At 52.8% G+C, this 16,608-nt stretch overlaps 2 protein-coding genes across 5 annotated transcripts; one reads left to right on the plus strand and one right to left on the minus strand.

Annotated features, from left to right (window-relative positions):
- Positions 1-63: 63 nt before the first annotated feature.
- On the minus strand, positions 64-10,382 carry SHC1 (SHC adaptor protein 1). Of its 4 annotated transcripts, XM_082409344.1 has the most exons (14): positions 10,228-10,382; positions 7,995-8,143; positions 6,630-6,797; positions 6,024-6,094; positions 5,434-5,497; positions 5,153-5,272; positions 4,850-4,903; positions 4,609-4,660; positions 4,318-4,444; positions 3,312-3,510; positions 3,155-3,224; positions 2,942-3,076; positions 2,559-2,797; positions 64-1,738 (listed from the first exon to the last, which is right to left on the minus strand). In XM_082409344.1, the coding sequence occupies exons 3-14, from the start codon at positions 6,792-6,794 to the stop codon at positions 1,610-1,612; spliced, it is 1,425 nt and encodes a 474-aa protein (XP_082265470.1). In that variant the 5' UTR covers positions 6,795-6,797; positions 7,995-8,143; positions 10,228-10,382; the 3' UTR covers positions 64-1,609. The 4 variants fall into 4 exon arrangements, with proteins under 4 accessions (XP_082265470.1, XP_082265471.1, XP_082265469.1 ...); XM_082409345.1 differs by lacking the exon at positions 7,995-8,143 and having other exon boundaries at positions 10,228-10,380; XM_082409343.1 differs by lacking the exons at positions 7,995-8,143; positions 10,228-10,382 and having other exon boundaries at positions 2,942-3,073; positions 6,630-7,943.
- A 242-nt stretch (positions 10,383-10,624) lies between these two features.
- On the plus strand, positions 10,625-14,068 carry CKS1B (CDC28 protein kinase regulatory subunit 1B). Its single transcript, XM_082409346.1, has 3 exons — positions 10,625-10,783; positions 12,805-12,932; positions 13,547-14,068. The coding sequence occupies exons 1-3, from the start codon at positions 10,725-10,727 to the stop codon at positions 13,597-13,599; spliced, it is 240 nt and encodes a 79-aa protein (XP_082265472.1). The 5' UTR covers positions 10,625-10,724; the 3' UTR covers positions 13,600-14,068.
- The last annotated feature ends 2,540 nt before the right edge of the window (positions 14,069-16,608 follow it).

Genomic DNA, 16,608 nt, shown 5'->3' on the forward strand with positions numbered 1-16,608 from the left:
GGCCTCCCGCCGCGGGGGGCCCACAGCCAACAATAGGCAGCGACAGGGACCAGGAGGCCGAGGTAGAAGAAATATGGACTTTAATGAAGATTCTTTCCCTTTGGTATAAGTGAGACCCGTGAAAACATCCAAACAAAAAGAAAAGAAAAAAAAGGGAGGTGAGGATTTAGATAGTCCACGCTCCCTTATCCACAAGGCCTAATGACAGAGCAGGGCCGGCTCCTCTGTCGTACGGCAGGACCCGGCCTGGAGAAGGGATTCAATAACTGCAGGTTTTAAGTGTCCCCCAGCCCCCGCCCCCGCCCGCCCCGTGTGAAACTAACACTCATTCAGCCAAACTTCTGCCTCCCAGCCTCGCGGTGGGAGGTCCAAGTTTCTCTAGTCCTGGCTCACACTCGGCCTCTTGTCTCTCAGAAAAGATAACGCTACCGGCAAAGGCCGGGGGTGAGGAAAATGCCAATAGTTGTAAAAGGGCTTTGAAAAGTCAAAAAGGTGATGTATAAATCGATTATTATCATTTTGTGCTCAGGAATAAGCTATGGAAAACAAATTAGGAAAGTAAATCTACAGCCCTAAAATATATGCATATAAAATAAAAAATAAACGCAGTTCCAAATCTACCGATGGTATCTGGGGATTGTCTACTGCTTTAGAGTCTCAGTGCCCCTGTTCCCACCTCCACAAAATCCACCTAGGATGACACTTCAGTCATCCCCCCACCACCCCAGCAGGGGGAGGCAGGGCAGAGGCTACAGAAGGAAGGGCTGTACTTTGGCTCTAGAGTATAACATGCATGCAACATGGGGCGGGGGGGGGGGGGGGGGGGGTGGCGGCGAGTGGACTTGCCAAATGTATATATAGACCCCCTGGGGTGAGGGGCCCCGCCCAAGAGGCACTGAGCAAGGGGTGGGTCCATCTCCCCACTGGCTGGGAGGGGGCTCTGAGGCAATCTCTAAGGGCTGCATATCCCCGGGGAGAGGGGACAGCTGCCACTCCTGCCTCTGTTCGCCCAACCTAAACGGGAGGGGGTACTGAGCAAGGAGAGGACGGGGTCCCAGAAGCCAAGGTGTCAGCAGCCCCATGCTTGACTTCAGGGGCCCAAGAACTCTTTGCATAAAATATCTTCAGACCTAGCAGATGGTCAAAGGCACAAAGTTTAAACGCTGGGAGGGAGGGTTGTTGAGAGGGGTCTGGGGTACCCTGAGCCCAGGGGTAGACTAAAGGTGTGATTCATTCCCCCTTCCCTGGAAGGGTGATTGCTCCACTGGGCCTATCACCACAGGACATTTTCCATTACAAGGAGGCATACTGCCCAGGCCTCCAGCACCCACCCTGGGGAAGGGGGTATCAAGTTGGCACAGGAAAGGCCCAGGGGAGGGGGCCACTCTGTACATTAATACTTTGGTGAGGTTTGGGGAGAAGCAGGACTCTACCCCTGGCTCCTGACTCAAACCCTCTCACTCAGCTGGATGCTGAACCCAATGTCCACACTACCCCCAGCCCTACACAAGGCCAAGCCCACAAAACACTCCCAAGTGAGGTCCTGAGAGTCGGGCAATAGGGTGGAAGGGGTCGCAGGGCATCTTCTAGGAGAGAGCGCTGGGACAGATCACAGTTTCCGCTCCACAGGTTGCTGGAGACACAGTTCGCTGCCCGCAGAGATGATGGGCAAGTGATTGTCCATGTGGTAGCTGATGAGGTGACTGACACTCTCAAAGCGGTGATCCTTTGTCCGAACCTGGGAAGTGGGAAGGGAGAAGGTCAATTCAGGTGAAGAGTCAAATAAGACCTCAGTCCCCAAAGCTGAGGAAGCTGGAATATTCAAGAGGGTTGAGGCAGGAGAAAAAGATGGCAGAAGCAGGAGGGCCGTCAGTCCTGATCATTGAGGCTTCTCTGGAAAGAAGCTGGAGATAGCCGTGGGAGAGGGCAGGTCAGTGAACTGGGAAAAGGCAGAGGGGATATCAGCCCAGAAATCATGAAGCTGAGGGACAGCTACTCCTCCCCTGACCTGGAAGAAGGTGGTATGTCTCAGAAGAGGATACACAGTACAAAAAAGACATGCAAAGGAGGCTGAGGTTGCTGTAGAAAATAGACTAAAGTTATGAGGGGCAGAGGGACAGTACAGACAGGAGACAGAGCACTGGTCTGAGCCCTGAGTCTGGAGAAGCTGGGGAGGCCCCTGGCTCCTCTTAAGAGAGGAGATTTGGGGTGCCTAGCCTCTAACCATCTGACATTGAGCATCACAACCTCTTAAGGATGGTCTTCTCATTTGTCAAAGGAGGGACTCAGGTGACATGAGCACCTTCCAGCACTCATGGGCATAAGGTTTGGGGATTGGCCGGGACTGAAGGGAAAACAGCTCAAGTTCAGGGATGTGAGAAGGGAAGGAACCCTAAGCCGCTAGAGGGGGAATGCCAGGCACCTTGAGAGCAGGGGAGGCTCAGATAGAGGTGCCCAGCGGGCAAAGTCTAGGAAGCAGTGAGGCAGGAACAGGGCTGCACAGGAAGGTACTGCACCTTCCTTTCTGCCTCACCCACCCATACCCCTGCAATACTCACCACACCCTCAGGGTCCACCAGTAGCAGGTGCTTGGGCTGCCCACTCTGCAGGCCAGTGAGCACATACTGGCCAGGCGTGGTCGTGCTTTCCCGCACCAGGAAGTCCCCGTTGAGCTGCAGCAGTGCCTCGGCCTCCCGCCGGCTCAGCTTCCCGTGAAACCAGGGCTCCCCTCGGAGCTGCTCAGCCATGGCCACCAACTGGGGAGGTGGAGGCACCCGCAGGGCATCTTCAAAGGGCTCTGGGGGTACAGAGAGAGGGCTAGAAGAGGCAGCTGGCACAGCACATGCTCAAGAGCCAGACCTTCAGGGAGGGGAGGCCAGGAAGAAAAGAGGAGGAACCAAGTGGGAAGATGCAGATGCAGAAAGGAGAGGGGCACACTCACTCATGTCAAAGAGGTCTCGGGGCGCGCTGCCATTGATGGCAGGATTGGGGGGCCCGGCTCCACCGCCTGCTTGCCGTGCCTTGTCTAGGTTCTGGACGTTGACATAGGAGGGATCATCAAAGAGCTCTCTGCCTGCTGAGGAAAGGGAGGCTTTACAGTGATCCCCGCCCTGCTTCTCAAACCCCACTCTGCCCCTCTCAGCTCCCTTCATACCTGGGCAGGGTGGCGGCGGCAGCATCTGTTTGCGGGCTTCTGGGTCTCCTCCAACAGGCTGCCCCACTGGCTGAAGGGACAAAAGTAGGGTGAGACCACAGGCCCTAACCAGACACTGCCATCCTGGGCCCAGCCCACCTCCATGCAAGCAACTTACCAGTGTGGCTCCCAGGTGGCTAGGGGTCTGGGCACTGGGTGGAGTGGGTCGAGCAGCCCCCGGGGGGGCTCCTTCCCGAAGCCGCATGTCCACCACCCCCCCAAGAGGGGGTTCCTTCCCAGGGAAGTCATTATAGTACTGATGGTCAGGTGGCTCTTCCTCCTCCTCATCCCAAGCTGAGCCATCAAAGCCAGCCATCCTGGGAGGGACAGGAGGAAGAGAAGAGCATGGAGAACAGATAGAACAGCGCTCACGTATTGGGCATTCCCTGAGGGGTAGGCCTGAGGCTGTTTCATACATATAATCATTTCATCCTCCTGGCAACCCTATAAGGTAGGTATTATCTCCTTCTTCGATTTTATAGATGAGGAAAATGAGGGTCAGGGGTAAAAAGATTTAGGTCTCACAACTAAAAGGTGGTGGAGCTGAGATGTGAATTCCGATTTGCCTTTAAAGTCATGCCCTTGATCGTTATGCTGTCTCCCAAGAGGGAAGGGGAGCACTAAGTACCAGGGAGGGGGGTGCTCCAGAATAGTTTAACCTCCTCTAAATACTCAATGCCACTGGTCTGAGGTGGGAAAGGTAAGGATCTCAGGAAAGAGCCATTCTCCCTCGCCCAAATTCTTGATGGCTTCTAGAGGCAAGCAAATGAAGAACTAAACTAAATATGGAGAAATGCACAACAGGACAGACCAGCAATGAGATGGCTGGGAAAAGAAAAGCCCATCTAGCCAGGAAAGAGCTGCAGCGTGGACGTCCTGGACTACAGCTCAGCGCCACCATGGGCACGCGACAGGAAGAGCTGGCCCTGCAGCAGGCAGGGCCTCGAGAGACCTTCCTGATGGCCACAGGAAACTTCAGAATAGCAGGAAGTGGGAAGCAGGGGCGCACAGGTTATTTCCTTCCCTGCACCTCTCTGAGCTCAAGTGTGGGAAGAGCAGATCTACTTTTCCAATTCCGGTCTGGGGCCCAAGAGCTGGGCGCCCCCCCGCCCTGGTCCACTCACCTGTCATGGGGGGTGACCAGCTTGGGCGGGTTCCTGAGGTATTGTTTGAAACGCAACTCGAAGGCCTGGCCAATGGTGCTGATGACGTCCTGAGCAAGCCCTTCGGGACACTCCAGGATGTGGCAGGCTGGGGGCACAGCAGAGGCCGTCAGGGAGCTCGGGGGCAGCGTGGCCAGGAGGAGGCACAGACGGGGGCCCTTGTCCTCTGTCCTCCACAGCAGGAGCCACTGGGTCCTGCTCACCTACCTCTCGGACAGCTGGCCCCACCCAGCGCTCCCCACCACGCCTCACCTCTCTGATTCACCGGGTCTTTGGCAACATAGGCGACATACTCGGCTGTGTCCTGGGGTGGACAGAGTCAGAAGAGGCCAGTTAGCTAAATTTCATAGACCCACCTCACTCCTGACCCCTCAAACCCAGTCCTTTGCAGACATCACCTCAATCCTAGCAGGCTCCCTTCTCTAGCCAGTGTCTTCCCAACCCCTAGCCCCGTACTCTTCTCCCACCACCCGTTCTCCGCTCCCCAACTCACCGGGTCCCCGCCAGACGCAAACGAGATGGATTGCATGTGGTGGTTGGCGATGATCTGAGGGTTAGGGCAGGGGATGGAGAAGGAAGGGAATGACGTGTGTCAGGCAGCCTCAGGGCCCACTGGGCGCCCCCCACCATTGGCCCAGGACCCTGGGATCCCAGTCTCATCCTTTTGGCTTCTCAACCCATGTCCTCCTAATCTCCTCCTTCCCTACCGTCCTGCTGCCCCCAAGCCTTCCGTCCGACGGGTCCTCACTTAGCCCTCCCATCAATGTTTCTGGTCCCCCCGCCCCACTCCACCAACCTGTTTGCAGTCTGCGGCCATGAGATTGAGGCTGCTGGTGGAGACGGTGAGAGTGATTGGCATTCCAGCAAATTTCAGGTTACTCCTCCCCAGGATGGAGCTGAGTGGACGGCTACAGGGCTAGGGAAGGCCCCAAGGATCTCAGAAGCTGGGGGGCTCCTCACACCAGGAAACCCGCACACTCCTGCCTTCTGGACTTCTCCCCGCACGCCCCACACCAGCCTTCCCCCTGCTCCTCCACCTCTCCCAGCAGCACCCCTAGCCCCATCGACCCCAGCTACCTTTCTCCTCCTTGTTGCCCCCTTAGCACCCGGCACAGCGTCACACACCAGACTGATGGCCTCCCTGGGGAAAGAGGGGGACTCAGACCCACGGCCTGCCTCCCACTCGGCTGGCGCTGCCACAGGGCTGGGGGAGGGGAAGGCCAGGCCAGACTCCAGGGGCACTCCAGGCTCTTTGTCGTGGCGGATTGAATTAAGGGCCTTTAATATTTGATGACACCGAGAGGCCGCTTCCTGGCTGATTGGGTTAGAGCCTCAGTGGGTCCGGCCCCACCCCCTTCCAGCTACCAAATGCCCCATCCCCTTCCCAAAGGCAGCGGCAACCTTCCATCTACCCCCATTTTCCACTCAAGCTCCAGCTGCCAGCTGCCTCTGCCACCTCCCCCACAACCCCCCAGGCTGCATAAGCAAGAAGGAGCCAGGTCAGAGTTGCCTCTCTTCACTGACACTTCGACTCCCTTCCCTAACTTTTTCTCAATCCCCTTCACCACCCAAAGATGAGCCATCACTAGCGCCACTGCCAAGTGACCCACTCCCCCCTCCCCTCACAAATCCCAGGACCCCCACACTCCGCCCCCCGCCCCACCAACCTGGTGACCTGAGTCCGGGTGTTGAAGTCCAGGGCGCGCATTGACTGCAGGACCTCCACACAGCCCATGTACTGAGGGGAGGGACGGGAGGAGAACAGTCAGCTGCCTCCCCCACCTCTTCACAAAGAGCCCCAGGACTCTTCCCGGCTTGTTCCGTAAGGGATGCAGAAGTTCTGCCCACTGCCCGTGGATACATCCCACGACATGCAGAACAACAGGGTGAGGACAGAAGGCAAGCTAGGGGGACCTCATGCATGTGGGAAGAGAACTCGGAGGGGAGTGACAGGCACTGGGTGGGATGGAGTGACATCTCCAGAAAGGGGGAGGAGACTGGAGGGGACAGTCAAGAGTCACTCATTCCAACACTTACTAAGGGTTTGTGCTGGGCTTTGTGCTAAGCATGGCAGGGTGGGGGTGGGGGAGTCACAAGAAGGAAGGGGCCCCAGACAGAGCTGGAAGGGAAGGGGCAAAAGAGTCAGAGAAGGGGCAAGAAAGGTTTAAGAAACAGGACACAGAAACCAAGGGAGTTACTGGGGAAGAGCAGGAAAAAAAAGAGACTAGTGAGCAGAGGAACTGGAGGGAGTGGGAGGGAGGATGTTCACTCACCCGAACCAAGTAGGAAACCCCGGGTCCCATGACTTTGTCGTTGGGATGCAGCCAGCCCCGCGTGGGCTTATTGACAAAGCTCCCGTGGCGGGTCCACTCCTCGCCCCCCAGCTGGCCCCCTTCCACCCGAGTCCTGCGCCCGCCGCCTCCACTCAGCTTGTTCATGTCCTGGAGGAGGGGCAGGGGGCCTGAGTCCGGCATGGCTGCCCCTACGATCCCCTCCCCATCCTCGGCTGCCCTTCCTGGCTCCCCCTTCGGCCCCAGGCGCCCCCCAGCCGGGTTGGCCAGCTTCAGGTTGCTCATCCGAGGGAAGAAGGAGCACAGGGTAGTGGGACTATCGTCCCCAGGCAGAGGTGGCAGCATGGGCCCCAGAGACGAGGCTGATGGGGAAGGCAGCTCCTCCGGTGGGGTGGACCCTGAAGCTCCCTCCTCCAGCGATGACAGAGACTCATTCCGAAGTGGGTTGTACTTGGGCTTGGGGGGCAGGAGATCCATGGCTGGAGTGAGAGGGAGGCTGCTGCCCAGCCTGGCCCCCCTGCCAGTCAGGGCAAGGGGGCCAGGCAGGGGGCATCCCAGGCCCTTAGCCTGATCGGACCTCTATGGCCCAGGGATCTCAAGGGTCCTGGGGAGGGAGAGGGACAAGTGGCTCTGGCTCCCCGGGCTCAGACCCAGAGAGTTTCAGGCCCCATCCCCGCCCAGCGTGGAGCCTCTTCTCTGGCTGTGAGGAGAACGGGCTGGACCTAGAGCTGACTGGCTCCTCCCCAGGGGCGGGGAGCTAAGGGGAGAGACCAATCCCGAGGACAGTGCTGACTCACAGGCTCTGAGGGGCTAAGCCTCCAGCACTGCCCCAACCCTGAACTCTTACAGGGCAGAGAGATCCATGCCCCCCTGCCCCGGTACAAACAACAAGTAATCTGGAGAGGAATAAAGTGGGAGTGGGAGGGAAGGATGGAGGAGTGAGAAGGAAAGGAGGGTGGCAAGAGGAGGTCTGGATCAATCCAAACCAGACAGGGGCAGGCCAAAGGGAGCAGGAAGCTGAGGGAGGGCAGCGGGTGGAATGAGGGAGGAAACAGAGGCAGCTGGGGGTGGGAAAGGGAGGGGATCCCTGAGCTCAGCAATTCCCTTCCTGTCCTGGTTGAACACTCAAACTCCCTCCTCCTCCAGCCCCGGCCACCCCCGGCGACCCCCCACCACTATCACACATGGGGTGGCGGCCCCAGGGAGCCTGGGCCATTAGCATCCTCTGCTACCACAGCTGTGGAGGGAGCTAAAGAAATGGGAAAAGGAAGGACGTGGTCCCAGTGGATGCAGGGAAGGGCCAAGAGGAAGGGCAAAGCTGGTGAAGTAAGGGGAATAAAGTCCAACCTGGGTGGTGCATCAGGGAGCCACCAGGCAGGAGCTGGAGCAGAGGACAGGCTGGTGGAGGCTTGTTCTCAATGCATGGCGCCTACCATGCCAAGGAGCAGCGGCCCATGCCAAGCACTCTTCTGTCCCCCTTTCCACAGCGAAGCAAGCTGTCAAGGGTAGAAGGGGTGGGGGCGGCCAGGGCATTGACACTAAGGTCAGCTCCCTGGACCTGCGGGTAAGCTCATACCCCTCCTCTTGCAGTAGTGACTGGGAAGGGTGCAGGTGTCCACCACAGAGCATGATGCCCCTCACGCCAGAGGCAGAGTCTGGCTGGAGGAAATGGGAGAGTGCAACAGTTCTCCAAGAGAAGCGGGGGCTACAGGCCACGAAGGGACAGAGGGGGCAGAAGACAAATCTGCTAAGGAGAAAGGGGTGCCAGGAGAAGGACTGAGGATGAACACAGGGAACAGTCCCAAACCCACTCCTTCCACCCACAGCTTCCTTCCACAGCTCTGCTCAAGGGGGCCATAAAGGAAGTTGGAAAGTGACCCAAAAAAGTAGTTGTAAAAGATACATATAACGCCCCAGGCTCACCCCCGAATTACCTATCCTTAAATTTACTTCAGAATATAAAAAGATGCAAATTATCATATGATTATAGCGATGAACAACACTACCACTTAAAACATGTTAGATACTGTGCTTATCACCTCCCACTTAGTCCTCCAAGGAGAGCTTTGCCACTCCATGCACCACTCCAGAGAAGAAATTCTATCACTCTGTTTCCTAAAGACTCAGCACCCAGGCATAGAGAGAATGAGGAAAGTATTCTGCCAAAGCCTCACACCACCATCACACACAAACACACACCAGGATGTCCTCATCTTTAGAGGTGGGCATTCTGTGGGTGCCTGCAGGATCCCAAAGCAGGGAATGACCAACAGGTGTGGGCATTGTTAGAAAGAAAGAGGAAGTAGGGCTTTTTAAATTTATGTAGGAAGAAAGGAGATTGCTACTGGGAATCCGGGTGACTGGAAGAAGCTGCGTGTGGCTTCTCAGCCCAGCAGGGAGGAGGAGGCAAGAGCGGCGGAAAGTAGCAGGAAATGGCGAAAGCTCAGGAATGTTTCCAGAAGGGAAGGCTGGTCAAGCGGGACCAGGAGGAATGCCCAGACTAGAACTCTGGTTAGGGGGAGGGGAAGAGCCAGAGAAGTGGTGGGGCCTGAGGAGTCCCTTAAAAAAAAAAATTAAACAGCAAAAAGGACACTGTTACCTACACCCACTCCAAGACACCGTTTTCTGGTGGTGGAAAACTTTTCTCTCCTGTCACACCCACATGTCACACACCAACAAATCCATGCCCCTACCCAGCTCCCGACGTACAGGTATGAGACAAACAGCTGTTTCTGGGGTGGAGTCGGTCCTGGGAGTGGGGCTGGGAATCTATGAGCGAGTCTCCCTCCCACTCTCATGCCAAACCCCAAGTCCAGCCCCCTTCAAGTAGGTCCACCCTTGGAAGGGGTAAGGGAGAGGAAAAGGGCTGCCTCTAATCTCTTACTCCTCAGAGCCAGAGATGTGAACTTCTGACTTCCTACCCAGTGGAGCATGAGAGCTCAGGAAAACTGAGCCAAAGGCCCCAAAGAGAAAAAGAACAAGGAAATGTTAAGCAGGTGAAGTTTCTGGGATTGAAGACAAAGCTTCTGAGGCGATGACCCGGGTCCCACAGGGATAACGCTCCTGAGGGGGCGTGGCCCTCTCAGGACGCGAGCATCAGAGACTCCCAAGAGGCAAGGCTTCTGGACAATCAGACGTGGATTAAGGAAGGGGCGGGGCTTCTAGAGGGGAGGAACCCCTAGAGAGGTGTGGCTTCATGAATTCGAATAGTTCTTTGAGGGGCAGGGCTCTGCCCTTTTGGGAGATAGGCTTTTTGATAGACAGGAGTTGGCGGAGAATCGTCGCTAGGAGGCGGAGTTTCGGGGAACTGGAAGGACTAACGTAGGGTTTCTAGTAGTACGGCTTGGAAGCATGTCTGGGGGTGGGACTTCCAGGAAAGTCGGGCGACAGACTGGGGTCGGGGACAATAGACAGAAAACAAGTCGGGGTTCGGGGAGCCCCCTGAAGTTGGGAGGTGGGACTTCCGGGGAGAGGGTCGCAGGGGCGGGGCTTATAAATGAAGACCGGAAGTAGGGTCCCGGGAGAGGGGTTCCGGGGAGGAGGAGTGGGTCACCTAAGGAGAAAAAAAGTCCCAACTCACCAGGACTTCATGGAGTCTCCGCACCGCACCGCGGGCCGATTTGGTTCCGGATCACGCCACTGCCTTCTTAGGTCGCCGCTCCAACTTTCTCCCCGGCCCGGCCTCCCTGGAGAAACTTTATTGCACTCACTTCCGGCCTCACTAACCCCTGACCCTCTACCTCATCGTCCCTCCTTCACCCAGCCCACTTTCCCGTGTCAGCCAATAGCAGCACGAGAACGCGCACAGGAGCCATGATAGCCAATAAGAGGCCTATTTTTGACCTACGTTTGTTCTTGAGCAACGTAGGCAGTGCACTCCAATAAGGACTCAAGGAGAAGCAAATCTTAGCCAATCGGAGGCTTGAAGGTGGGGTTGTCCCGCCTTCCGCCAGAAGGACCAATAGAAAGCGCGGGCGGTGTGTTTGAAAGCGAGGCCAAAGAGGGTGGGAGCGTGTGCTGCTGGGAGTTGTTTGGAGGTTGGCAGTGCGGGGCTGACGGTCCTCAGGCAGGGCGATCATGTCGCACAAGCAGATTTACTATTCGGACAAATACGACGACGAGGAGTTCGAGTACCGGTTAGTGCCGGCGCGGGGGCAATAACAAGGTCGTGAGCTTTGACAAGTGAGGGCACGAGGAGTTAGTAACGGGGACTGAAGCTACAGAATGGCGCATGCGCGGGAGATGAACGTGAATGGGTGCGAGCAATGAGAGCGTAAGGCGCATGCGCGAAGGATAGGGGGCGATCATAAAAGAAACCCTAAAGTGGTAGAGAATTTGGAGTAAGCTCCCCTGTTGGGAGGAGGCGTGGGTGGACGTGGTTAGAGTGTTAGAGTGCCGACCACCCTCAGCTTTGCGGGTTTCTGGATCATTCTCTCACCTTCATTGAGCAAACTGAACTTGCCTTCTTGAGACTACTTGTATAATGGCAACACCGTAGAGCCTCCTGGGAGAAGGTGGCAAAGGCGGAGCTCGAATTTTCCTCGAGTCTTCAAAGTGAGGGGAGTTTTGAGAGAGCCTGAGTGTTGCTTATTAATTCATGGAAAGGGGGCGTGGTTGTCTGGCTTGTTTTAGGAAGGGGGCTTCGAAGAACTGGAGTGGAATAAAACTGGCCAGGAACATTGAGAAAAGACTTAATATAGACCTAATAGATTCCCGTCAAATATTTGAAGGGCATCTACTTAGGAAACAGTTATGGAGTGCTTATAGGTTTCAGGTGTTCTGCTAAAGTGCAAGGATAAGCCATGGTCCCTGCTTTCAACAGACCTAAAAATCTGTGGAAGTAATGACAGACTTCAGAAAGCAGGTGATAATTGGTATGATAGAACTATGTACAGGTTGTGCTGGGAGCACGTACGACTTGCCAAGCATGGTGAAGAAAGGACTCCCTACAGTCTGCATTTGATAAATCCTAAATCCATAATTCTAGATTAGAAAATTAGGGAAGACAAAGAATTCTACAAATATTGGCATTCGACCAGTCTATATTAAGCATAATACTTAAAACAACTGGAAGCTTGCTTTCCTTGTGTTTCTTCAGCCTAGTGCAGGGCTCTGGGCCTTCTGGAGAACTCAGTGTCTGCTGACAAACACACTATTTGTATTGTTTTTATACCAAATCCTTGGGAAAGGCCCCCCAGCCCTGTTTGGACGCAATTAACTTTCTTTTCCTCAGCTGTTTTCCTCTATATCTGAACTAGGCTAACTAAAATTATGTGCTTATAATGTCTTTGCAGGGCTAGGGAAACATCACTAGTTTCATCCCCTGGAAGATGTAAGTCTTGGCAGTGATATTTGGTTTAAGAAAAGGGTTTGTTTGTTTTTTTGGTCTAAATAGGTATGGAAGCCAATCTTTATGCCAGGGGCTTGTTAAGATGTAAGCTATTTTCAGACATTTAGACTAGAATTGACTCTTTGGGGGAAAAAAATCCCTTTTACTTAGCACAGAGAGAGTATTCAGTACATTTTCATTGAAAATGATGACGTTTGAGTCACCTCAATTCATGTCAGAGTAGTAATTTCTTTGCCATTATCCTTGGTTAGAAAAGCATGGAGTTCCCCCCAAAGAAGTCTCATGGCACATCCCTTCAGAGTTAGGAAAATGAAGTTAGGATAGATCTTAAAGGATAAGATATATTTCACCCTTTGTTCTGGCTCTTCCCTGATAGGCCTTTCCTCTCCATGAAATTACTTCTCTCCCTTCCTTACAATTCTGTTCAAAACTGCCTTTACTTATTAACACTGTGTGTGTGTGTGTGTGTGTGGTGGGGCTCCCATTATATTGTTTTAGGGTAATCAACTAGAAGACTATAAGCTCCGAGAAGGCAGAGTCAATGTATCAACAGTGCCTGGAATTTAGGTGCTCATTCACTGGTGTTACTTATTAATGTGTACTTTTTAATATACTTTTGTGAGAATGTACGTATCTTGGCCTTTATTTCTAGCTGCCTCTGCCCCACAATGAGATTATATAAACTCCCTGCCATTACGAACTGGTTTGTCTTTTCTTGCCTCTCTTGGCTTTATATGCAGGCACTCGTCTGACAGACTGTACCCAGTACTGATACAGATTCCCCACCTTCCCATGTTTCTGTTACAGGCATGTCATGTTGCCCAAGGACATAGCCAAGTTGGTCCCTAAAACCCATTTGATGTCTGAATCTGAATGGAGGAATCTTGGCGTTCAGCAGAGTCAGGGATGGGTCCATTATATGATCCATGAACCAGGTCAGTGCAATGGCAGAGAGCAACCATGTAGGACTGAGGAAATGAAGGAATGATAAGGTCGCATAACCCAAAGAAATAGGGGGAAAGTAGGGATGATTTACTAGTTTCTTAACTCACCAGCCATCTAGAAAAACAGGAGTGACCAAAAATAAGAAAGTATCTGGGAAGTTCAGACACAACCTGTCACTGAAAAAACCTCCTTTAATCTCTAACTTGGTCAGAGGATTTTTTTTTTTTTTTTTTTAATGCTACATATATGCTGGTAGAGGTTATGGCCCCTGCTTCATTCTCCATCAGAAAGTGAATTTTGGGATGTGTTCCAAATAAACCAAGGAAGGTATATTTCTTGATAAGACACCAGACACCAAACTGCCAGACAAAACTAATAAAGGACACCCCGAGGCTGCACAAACATAGCAAGAGAACTGATATTGACAATTCTGTACTTGGCACACAGGCCAGGCTTCGGGGTCTGTTTCTAAGGCCATATGCTTAAATCTTAATTTAGTTGTAAAGATCTGAGTGGGTGATACCTGGGAAGGGGAGTGGGAGACACTATAGGTTGTGCATAGGATGATGTGAGCTTGTCTCTTACATTTCACTCACTCTTTCAGAACCTCACATCTTGCTGTTCCGGCGGCCACTGCCCAAGAAGCCAAAGAAATGAAGCTGGGGAGCCACTTTTCAGCCTCAGGCTTTATACAGCTGTCCTCATTTGCTAACATCTTTCTGATGACATTATTATGTTGCCTTCCTGTTTCTCACTTTGATATTTAAAGGATGTTCAGTACACTGTTTGAACGTGCTGGTGACTGCTTTGCTTCTTGAGCAGAACCAACAGGACCATGGCCCAGCCGGACGACTGCTCTTTGGGTTGCAGCCTCAGCTAAGTGTGACCCCCAAAACCATTGTGAGCTCTGTATCCAGCAGAACACACTTGGCAGATGGAGGAAGCATCTAAGAATAAGACCATGGCTGTTACCGGGATTGTGTAAACTTCCTGTTTTGTTTTTTTTCTGCCAGGTGTTGTATGTATGGTGATTTATGTTTCAGTGTGTTGGAAACTTTCCATTTTATTCAAGAAATCTGTTCCATGTTAAAAAACCTTGATTAAAGAGGAAGTTTTTATAATCTAATTCTCTCATTGTAAAGGTTTTTCCCTCTCTCAGGGCAAGCATCACATTCACTATCATGGTTCTAATTATATGCCCTTCAGTGAGATAATGAAGTTCAGCTCTTTGTTAATAATGAGGTTTATTTCAACGTTCAGGTAACTGGTTTTTAATCTACTTTAAGCAGACTTTGCTGTCAAACATCTACTGAAATATATTTCACTCTAACTACAGGCCTAAGAAAGAGGTTATATAGGGCCAACTTCATCTCATCAAAACAAATGAACTCTTTTCTGCAGTCAGGGGTGCTGCCATTAATGTAGTCCTGATTTTTGAAGGGTACACAAGGGTGAAGGGAGGAGGCTGTCAGCCAGAGGCTGCTAGTGCACTCCACTTCCTGACCAGCCTAAGGCTCAGGCACACCTATGGCCTGTTCACTCCACCCAATGGTTTGGGGGTGTTTTCAGTGGTTCTCACTTTGGCTGAACATTGGAATCACCTGGGTAGCTTTAAAAGTGCTGATGCCAAAGTCATTCCCAGGGAAGTTGACTTAATTGGCCTGGGGTGTGGCCTGGATGAGGGAATTTCAAGTATTCTTAGACAGGTAGTTAAAGCACTAACCTTTGAGAAAACAGCTGTAAACTGTGGCTATTTGAGAAAACATTTCGCCAAATAATAGCTTACCCTCTACTTTGAACAGAAGTGCTAAGTAAGGGAGATTAATCTTCCCACCTCTCCCTGTCTTCCATTCATTTTTTCCTTAGAGCAGTAGTAGTTCAAGTGTGGTCCCTGGACCAGAAGCATCAACATCACCTGGAAACTCCTTAGAAGTGTCCATTCTTGGGCTCCACCCTAGACCTACTGAGTCAAACTCTGAGGGTAGAACCTAGTGACATTTTAACAAGCTCTCTAGGTGCATACTTAAGCTTGAGAACCCACTGTAAAGGATCAGACCAGAGCTGATGTTTCAGGGAGGGGGGCGGGGCTTGTCAAATATCACCATTACTAAGAAAGATGATGTAGCATACATGGCTTATGTCATTAGGAAAGCCTGACTTTGCTTTTTTAGAGCTGAGACTCTCTTAATTGGAAAAAACACGGAGCTAATTATTTGAGAAAGAAGGGTCTAGAAGCCTGGCTCTACCATTCACTGTAGTGTTTTGTGGTTGTTGTATGGCATCCCTTCACCTTTTTGAGCCTGTTGCCCATCTGTAAAATGGGCATCATATCTATCTTAGAGGGGTTTTAGGAGAGTAAAATGAGGCCAGGTGTGGTTCAGCAGTCCTCCAAATGAACTTTAGAGCTTTACTACAGAAGACAGTGGCATCAGCATGACATGAGTGTGGTGCTCCAAGGACAATGATGCTTCAAGGACAAAGAACGACCCTGCCTGAAAAAGTTGCGGTGTTACACCCCCTACCGGACTCTTAATCGCCCTCCCCACCATGTTGAGATGGTTACGAAATTCCTGAGCCCACCTGGGCAACACCCACCTGGGCAATGGGACCTGTCCCAAATAAGGAAAGGCATCTGGGCTGTCCCACTCGCACCCTATAGAAGGAAGGTGTATGTGCCTCAGCCAATCAGTAAATGAAATTTTCACCCCGGACCATTCTTTTGCTTTCTGGCTATAAAAACTGATCAATAGCACATGTTCGGGCTTGACTCTCCCAGGCTGCTAGGAAGTTGGGCCGCTGTTAGGGCAGCGACCCTTCCCTCTAATAAATTCTATCTTCTTTACATTCTGCCTTGTGTCGAAATTCTTTTCCAACCCGCATACGGACCACAACATTTGATGGCTCGTACGGGGATCTCCAGGGGCATCTCTTTCCCCACCTCCTCTCCTCATTCCTTGGGACCCTCTGTGAACAGGCAAGTTGCTGTGGAAGCAACGGAGGAACTCTGGCCAGCGCCATACCCTGTGTGTTCCGAAGGCTCCACGGTTCACTTCGCCCCAGTAACTGCCACCCAGAGCGGGTGAGGATCCCTCTGTCTTCCTTCCGACTGAGGACTAGGCCGAAGGGTATCGTGCGGGAACGGGTCAGGCATTTAAAAGCCATTAGGGCACCTGCTGCTTGAAGATTCCCATGAAAGGGTAAGGGGGTCACGGAACGGACCAGGCTATTAGAGCGTCTGCCCCCAGCAAGACAACTTCCGTGCAAAGCGAGGCACATTGTGGACGAAGCAAAACACACAGCCCCCAGTCCCTTGGCCACCGCCTCCTCGGGAGGGATAGAAGGTGGAATCCTCAGTCCTCTTTTTTTTTTTTTTTTTTTAAAGATTGATTGATTGATTGATTGCTATGTTGGGTCTTCGTTTCTGTGCGAGGGCTTTCTCTAGTTGCGGCAAGTGGGGGCCACTCTTCATCGCGGTGCGCGGGCCTCTCACTATCGCGGCCTCTCTTGTTGCGGAGCACAGGCTCCAGACGCACAGGCTCAGTAGTTGTGGCTCACGGGCCTAGTTGCTCCGTGGCATGTGGGATCTTCCCAGACCAGGGCTCGAACCCGTGTCCCCTGCATTGGCAGGCAGATTCTCAACCACTGCGCCACCAGGGAAGCCCCCTC

Source organism: Balaenoptera borealis (genome assembly GCF_965194805.1).
Source record: "Balaenoptera borealis genome assembly, contig: HAP1_SCAFFOLD_1848, whole genome shotgun sequence".
Lineage (NCBI taxonomy): Eukaryota > Metazoa > Chordata > Mammalia > Artiodactyla > Balaenopteridae > Balaenoptera > Balaenoptera borealis.

Coding starts and splice junctions, on each gene's coding strand:
- CKS1B (XM_082409346.1), top strand. CDS start 10,725: ATGTCGCACAAGCAGATTTACTATTCGGACAAATACGACGACGAGGAG. Junction 10,784..12,804: donor GACGAGGAGTTCGAGTACCG/GTTAGTGCCGGC, acceptor TTTCTGTTACAG/GCATGTCATGTTGCCCAAGG. Junction 12,933..13,546: donor TTATATGATCCATGAACCAG/GTCAGTGCAATG, acceptor TCACTCTTTCAG/AACCTCACATCTTGCTGTTC.
- SHC1 (XM_082409342.1), bottom strand. CDS start 7,124: ATGGATCTCCTGCCCCCCAAGCCCAAGTACAACCCACTTCGGAATGAG. Junction 4,445..4,608: donor AGACCCGGTGAATCAGAGAG/GTGAGGCGTGGT, acceptor CTGTGCCCCCAG/CCTGCCACATCCTGGAGTGT. Junction 3,225..3,311: donor GCCACCTGGGAGCCACACTG/GTAAGTTGCTTG, acceptor TTGTCCCTTCAG/CCAGTGGGGCAGCCTGTTGG.